Source organism: Myotis brandtii, unplaced genomic scaffold (assembly GCF_000412655.1).
Source record: "Myotis brandtii unplaced genomic scaffold, ASM41265v1 scaffold220, whole genome shotgun sequence".
Taxonomy (NCBI): domain Eukaryota; kingdom Metazoa; phylum Chordata; class Mammalia; order Chiroptera; family Vespertilionidae; genus Myotis; species Myotis brandtii.
Window position 1 is genome coordinate 87020 of NW_005358250.1, and position 7711 is coordinate 94730.

The 7711-nt window shown below is 37.0% G+C and overlaps 1 protein-coding gene across 7 annotated transcripts in view; it reads left to right on the forward strand.

Annotated features, from left to right (window-relative positions):
* The window catches only part of ZNF684 (zinc finger protein 684), a 10890-nt gene extending 4168 nt beyond the window's left edge, over positions 1-6722 (forward strand). For 6 of the 7 annotated variants that reach the window (XM_014539517.1, XM_005866026.2, XM_014539518.1 and 3 more), the window contains 3 exons: positions 1761-1887; positions 2210-2305; positions 5476-6722. In XM_014539517.1, coding sequence (XP_014395003.1) covers positions 1761-1887; positions 2210-2305; positions 5476-6395 — 1143 coding nt within the window. In that variant the 3' untranslated portion in view covers positions 6396-6722. Of the gene's footprint in view, positions 1-1760; positions 1888-2117; positions 2306-5475 lie in introns of those variants that run through there. The other variant, XM_014539521.1, reaches the window with a different exon arrangement.
* Positions 6723-7711: the final 989 nt, after the last annotated feature.

A 7711-nucleotide genomic window follows, 5' to 3' on the forward strand; every position in this document is an offset into this window, starting at 1 on the left:
GCTGCTGAAAGCAGGTATCTGGTTTGTTTGGGTTCTATAATTGAAACAATGTTGCGGTCCTGCTGGCTCAAGCCCGGCTGGCTGAAAGCAGGTTTCTGGGGTTTTGTTTAGCTTCTATATTTGTAACAATGTTTCTTAAACTGCAAGCTCAGAGGCCGGCAAGGCAGGAGGGGAACATTGGCTTCCTCCGTCACTGAAGCAAGCAAGCCTCCTGTTTGCTTCAAGCTGCCTGGCTGCCGGCCGCCATCTTGGTTGGCAGTTAATTTGCATATCTCGCTGATTAGCCAATGGGAAGGGTAGCAGAGGTATGGCTAATTACCATGTTTCTCTATTATTAGATAGGATATATGGCTATTAAGAATAGTATAGATATTTTCCAGCATATTTTCTTATTGGCTATTCTGTTATATAGGAAAGTATGGATTAATCTGTTTAACTTTATAGTCATGCACCACTTATGACTGAGAAATGTGCCATTAGGCAATTTTGTCATTGTGTGAACATGATATAGTGTACTTAAACCTACATAGATAGGCTAGTTACTTACTTTTTCTATGGATTCACCTATTCTGAACATTTTATACAAATGGAATCATACAATATGTGATGATTTGTAACTAACTTCTTTCACCTCACACAATATTTTCTTCTATTTTATAGATAGCTTTTTATTGCACACGATGCTGTATTGTTTATCAATCCATTAATTTATGAATATCCATATTGAATTCACTTTTTGGCTATAAATAATTCTGCTTGAACAGTTGTGCACAGGTTTTTTTGTGGGCATGTATTTTTAATTCTCTTGGGTATATGCCTATGAGGAATTGTTGGATCATATGGTAACTCTATGGTTAACTTTTGCGGAACTGCCAAGCTGTTTTCCTTAGTGGCTGCACAATTTTACAATCCCACCAGCAATGTATGAGAGTTCCAGTTTCTTCACATCCTTGCTAACACCTGTCATTGTCTGTCTTTAATTTTAGCCATTCTAGTGGGTGTGAAGTGATACTCATTGTGGTTTTGATTTGCATTTTACTAATGACTAATGATGTTGAGCATCTTTTCATGTGCTTGTGGATTATATATGTCTTTGTAGAAATGTCTGTTCAAATCCTTTGCCCATTTTTAAATTGGGTTATCTCTTTATTGTTGCGTTTTAAGAGTTCTTTTTATATTCTAGATATAAATCTCTCATTAGATATATGGTTTGGAAATATTTCCTCCCATTCTGTGTTGTCTTTTCATTTTCTTGATGGCGTCCTTTTAAAATTTTGATGAATTACAACTTATCTATTTTTTCTTCTGTCACTTGCACTTTTTCTGTCATATTTAAGAAACCACTGGGTAATCCAAGTTCACAAAGATTTACTCCTATCTTTTCTTCTAAGAATTTTAATTTTAGCTCTTACATTTAAGTCTTTCACCCATTTTAGTTTATTTTTGTATATGATATGAGGTATGTGTGGAAGAGTTATCCAACTTCATTCTTTTGCCTGTGTATATCTAGTTGTCCCAACAACATCTGTTAAAAAGACTGTACTTGTCCTCATTGAATTGTCCTGGCACTAGTTGAATATTTTAAGTATGATTTTTGTTTTTATCACAGTCTATTTCTGAATCAAACATGCAGTAGTTATCATATATAATTTTCTGGAAACTCAACAGTGAACATGATATGACGATAAGAAGCTGACATGATTCTCTTGGAAGTCCTAAGTGATTCACACTTTAGTTTGAAGATCAATGTGCTATTACAGGGATCAGTGACATTCCAGGATGTGGCTGTGGACTTCACCTCAGAGGAGTGGCAGCTGCTTGACTGTGATCAGAGGACCTTATATTGGGATGTGATGTTGGAGAACTTTAGAAACCTCATCTCAGTGGGTAAGGACAGTGGGTGGTAACTTCTCATCGTAACTCAGAATGCATGAATAGTGCCCTTCCTGAAGACTTGTGAAAGCTGTGAACATTCTGAAGCTTTAGTAGGTTTGGCCCTGAGTTTTAGTGATCAAAGATTCGTCATCCTCTTTGGGGTTCCGTGTGTTTATGCTTCTACCTCCCAAATGGAGGGGGAGAGTCTTTCTGTTCTAAAGACTGTTTGTCATCCTTTACAGGCCCTGAGACTCAAGGAGGCAGACCTGAGTTGTGAGGTAGTTGTTTGTCCCTAGCACCTTGTTCCCAGTTCTGTGTTGTTTCCCATGAACAGGGGGTGCAGTTACCAAAACAAAAGTGGTCGTCAAGATGCAGCAAGGACAAGAGCTGCAGGTGGTGGAGGGAGAGAACCCACATTGGAGCCACCCAGGTGAGTGAGAGAAAACTAGGTAGGTGGAAGTCTTTGGAATTGCTCAGTGAGGGACAGGCACCTTTGAAACACTTTTCAGGAAGCATCTCTTAGAAGCCACACACGTTTGGAAGTGACTGGGAACACTTGACATAACATCATCAGGTCCCCAAATGACACTTCCACTTTCTCTCTCCCCACATAGCTGCTCTTTCTCTTTGCTCAGCTCTTGTACGAAGGATGGCCCTCTCCTCTCTACTCTGGCTTCTCACACTGCCTGCTTCTAGATCCTTGCTTTGGTCTCTTAATTCCTAAAATTGTCATTCTCCTTCCCTCCCCAACATGATCACAGATCTTTTCCATACATCTAATTCTTAGAGCAAGCATGTCAAATTCAAAGACTAATACAGGCCAAATAAACAAGGTTTAAATTTATGTGGGCTGCAAAAAAAACAAAAGCTTCAATTTTCATAGAAACGTAGGTTAATTTCGATAGAGACATGCTGAATACAAAGGGCTGAAATAAATGAGTAATCATTAACATAAAATAATAGAACATTTTAATAAAAATTAATATTTTTTCTTGAACATTAACTTACCAGACACTGAATAACTGCAAAAATTAATAAGCGTAATGCAAGTCAATCTATTTTTCTTGTTATCTGAAAGCGAAATATTTCCTGTTGCGCACACCAAACAAGTCAGTACAAGACTAATGACATAGCAATCTGCTGCTAAAATGTTTGCTGCTAGTATTAGTGGAGAGAAATGGTGCGCATGTGCGTAAGGTGCATAAGGGAAATGAATACAACACGATTATAGTAATCAGTCATTAGTGAATATTGTAGTTCGTTATAATAATTATGTATAACAGGATATTGTAAAAATTAAGTTACGAAATTTTTATTAAAATGCTTCTTACATACCGTTATATTGGCTGGGCCACAAAAATATTCGTTGTGGGCCACGAGTTTGACATGCTTATCTTAGAGGGTAGTCAGATTGTGTGGATTTTTGAAGTCTTATTCCACCAATCACTGTCTAGCCTAATTACTTTGTAGCACAATTTTATTTATAAGATAGGGATAATATTAATCCTTAAAAGCCCTATGGCTTCTAAGGCGTGTTTTCTTATGATAACACCCTGAAGAGAAAGACTATCAGTTTTTCCTTCTTTATCGTTGTTGAGCACATAATGGGTATTTAGTGAACATTTCATTAATTCATTGTTGTAAAGTCAGGCATTGTGGAGATATTTCTTATTCTTTCTTTCAAGAAAGCTTTTTGTTATTTCCTGAGAAACATTCAAAGAAAGAAAGAAAGAAAAAAAAAAAACCTATTGCCTTTTTCCAGGTATGTAAATTGTAGTTGAAAAGGCAAAACATAGCCATGTAAAATATAAGTTGAGTGTGGAACATTTGTTCAGTGCATGATAACATTGCAGTTTTGTTCTAGTTAATTGTCAAAATGCATGATTTAGGAAGCAGCAGTGACTATCTTAGATATTCAGAGAAATGGAGCTTAAAAGTTTAAAGTATGCAAGGATTGGAGGAGTCTCTTTTTGAGGTCATGGAACAATGGCTCCTCCCTAAAAATATCTAAGTACTAGATAGGATGAGAGTGGATGAAGGGGGGCAAAAGATTGTAGTTATGTAGAGTTTAGAATCCTTGGAACAGCCCTGTCAGTGTGGTTCAGCCATTGAGTGTCGATGCATGAACCAAGAGGTTATTGGTTTGATTCCCAGCCAGGGCACATGCCCAAGTTGTGGGCTCGATACCCAGAAGAGGGCAAACAGGAGGTAGCCCATTGATGTTTTTCTCATCATCAATGTTCCTATCTCTCTACCCTCTTCCTTCTCTCTCTCTCTCAAATCAATAAAAACATTTTTAAAAAAGTAGAATCCTTGGAACAGAAGGTCTTTGTTGAGGACTAGAAGAATACATGCTTAGATACCATGAGTGAACTCATTATAGTTTGTTCATCAGGCTAATAGTTTGCATAGTTTGTTCATCAGGCTAATTATCCTGGAATTTTCAGTTGGTTATTGTTGATTGAGGTAACACAGGACGCTGCTTCCCATTGCCTGAAGAGAGAGAAGATGGAAACCCAATACCCATACTTAGAACCACTCTATAAAGACATGTGTATTAATATCGATAGCTTACTACTCAGTCTAGCTCCATAGAGAAAGATAAGGCATGGAGCAAGAGGCTAAGGGTTTTGTGCTAAAACTCCACATGGAAGGAATCTCAGAAACAGGGAATTATAACCCCCTCTTTCTGTTTTTATCTTTTTTTCTTCTTTTATAAAATGGAGCAATGGATTTGGGATTTATGGGGTGACTTCAGGACCAAGGCGGCTTTATGTGGATTAGTTTGTTAGGCAGATTGAAATAGGATGTAAAAACAGTTCTTGTCAAATACAAATATGACATAGTTTTCATATATAGAAATCCAGCCAGAATAAAAATGATAGCATGCAGACAGAATCTATGCTTGGGCTAAAGATAACTTGCCCTAGAATGACCCGTTTGGATATTTGTGTTCCTGTGCTTACAAGTAAGTATATGGGGGAATGAATCCCAGCTATAGTTAAGTTGGAACCCTGTCTACAGATATCTCCTCTCAGTTGTTTGGATGGGGTTAGAGTACTAGAGATATGAGAATATTCCTGAAGGAAAGTGACATTGTGCCAGGTGATTAAGAGGAAAAGGAGATGTGAATGAGGGAAATACGGAGCTATCCTAATACGGTAATCTAGAAATTAGGTAGTGAAGACTGTGATTCTGATCAGCCTCCTCCAAATCTAGTTTTTCCTCTGATATTTTTTCCTTTAACTCACTTGTCTCTTGGACCCCTTTCCATTAATCCGATCTCCGCAATGGCTCTCTTCATTCTGTGAGCTAACAAGGCACCCTTGTTGAGCACCCTTTGACTTCCTTTGTATCCTACTCACTGAACCTTATGCCTATTTTACTGTTTTCCCACAAGTCACAAGTTAAGCCATCTCTTCTCATTATTGTCATTTATCTGCTCCCATTTCCTTTTTAGAGTATTCTTAAAGCTCAGGAGCAAGGCAAATAGAGGATTTGTTTCAAAATGAGAGATTAGGTTTGAAGTCATATAAGTTTCTTTCTATAACTATTGATAGAAAAAATTAACCAGTAATGTTTCATTGTACTCCTTTTTAGAAGCTGACTGCCCATTTATTGATGAATCAGAGAAGCACCAGGAAAGCGAAGACAATTTTTTGAATTCAGTTTTGTTCACATTTAGTAAAATTCTGACTATGGAGAGACTCCATAGTTATAATATGAGCACAGATCATATTGGAAAAAATCATATAAATGCAAGAAAAATATCATATAAAGGCAAATCACATGGGAAGAGTTTGCAACCTACTTTAGACTTACTTAATTATAATAGACGTTATAACGGAGAAAACCCTTATGAATGCAAGGACTGTGGGAAAGTCTTCAAAAAGAAGTTTCATTTAATTAGACATGAAAAAAATCATACAAGAAAAAAACCCTTTGAATGCAATGACTGTGGGAAAGCCTATAGCAGGAAGGCACACCTTGTAACTCACCAGAAAATTCATAATGGAGAGAGACCCTTTGTATGCATTGATTGTGGGAAAGCTTTTATGCATAAAACACAGCTCATGGTCCACCAGAGACTTCACACTGGAGAGAAACCTTATGAATGCAGTCAGTGTGGGAAATCATTCACGTGGAACTCCTCCTTTACTCAACATGTGAAATCTCATACACTGGAGAACTCATTTGAATGTAAGGAGTGTGGGAAAACCTTCAGGTATAGTTCATCCCTTTATAAACACTCTAGATTTCATACAGGAGAGAAACCCTACCATTGTATTGTATGCGGCAAAGCCTTTGGCAACACATCTGTGCTTGTTACGCATCAAAGAATTCACACAGGAGAAAAACCTTATGGATGTATTGAATGTGGCAAAGCCTTCATCAAGAAGTCTCATCTCCTTAGACATCAGATAACTCACACAGGAGAAAAGCCCTATGAATGTAACAAATGTGGGAAAACATTTTCCCAGAAGTCAAACCTTATTGTGCATCAAAAAATTCATATGTAATATTTACCTTATGAATATGAGAAAGTCTTAGATATTAAATGTCTTTATTAAATACAGATTTCATGGTGAGAAATCTAAGAATTAGAATGAATTTGGAAAGAGTAGATTTCCATAAAAAGATAATCCCAATCATGCTCTGGAAGTGATAATAAACTATTTACAGAAAAGATCACAGAAATCATTAAATCATAAGTAATAGAGCGTAGAGCATCGAAAGTAAGCATAAATTAAATAATCAAGGAATCAGTAAAGACTACATTTACTATCCCTGATTGTTTTTTCTTTTTTAATATATTTATTGGTTTTTTACAGAGAGGAAGGGAGAGGGATAGAGAGTTAGACACGTCGATGAGAGAAGCATCGATCAGCTGCCTCGTGCACACCCCTTACTGGGGATGAGCCTGCAACCAAGGTACATGCCCTTGACTGGAATCGAACCTGGGACCCTTCAGTCCCCAGGCCGACGCTCTATACAGTGAGCCAAACCAGCTAGGGCGTTATTTTTATAACAAATTATACATTTATGTATGTGTGAGTATAAAATATGTTTATACATAATATTAAATTATATCTATTGCATTTCTGCAGTAAGTATCACCATTTTTTCTTCCAATCCTAACAACAACATGCAAGGGAAAAAATGTGTTTAATATGAAGTATGAATTTCAGTAATATTTATATCCATTTGCTGGCACTTTTAATGGGCACAGCAGTGTTACTGAATCCCAGAGTCTCCTCTTTAATTATAAAACTTGTTATAGAGACGTTTTCCTATGTATGTAAACACGAAAACAAAATTTAACAAGATACCAATTGAGGGAGGGGGGGGAAGCAGTTGTATTCTGTATTACAATAAGCATTCCATTGAGGAAAATAAGTATTTAAATAAGTATGTAAATAAAACATTTGCACGCTAACATTCCTGTTCTTTTTCATTGATGTGTTTACATAAGGTAAGCATAGCTCAAGTAGTATCTAACTGGAGTGTCATCTATATTTGATTTTAGTAAAGTAGGGTGTCCTAATATCTTGTAACTTTCAAGAAATTGACACAGGTTTACCTCCTAGGAGTGCCTGGACTTTTCTATATGACAACATAGGCAGCATTAATCAAGTTGAAAAGAGCAAGTTTTTCTGCACAGCAACTTAGCTTTGGAATGTGACATTTAAAAATATATTTTATTGATTTCAGAGAGGAAGGAAGAGGGAGAGAGAGAGTAATATCAATGAGGAGATAGAGTCATTGATTGACTGCCTCCTGCACGCCCCCTACTGGGGCTCAAGCCTGCAGTGTAGGCATGTGCCCTTGACCAGAA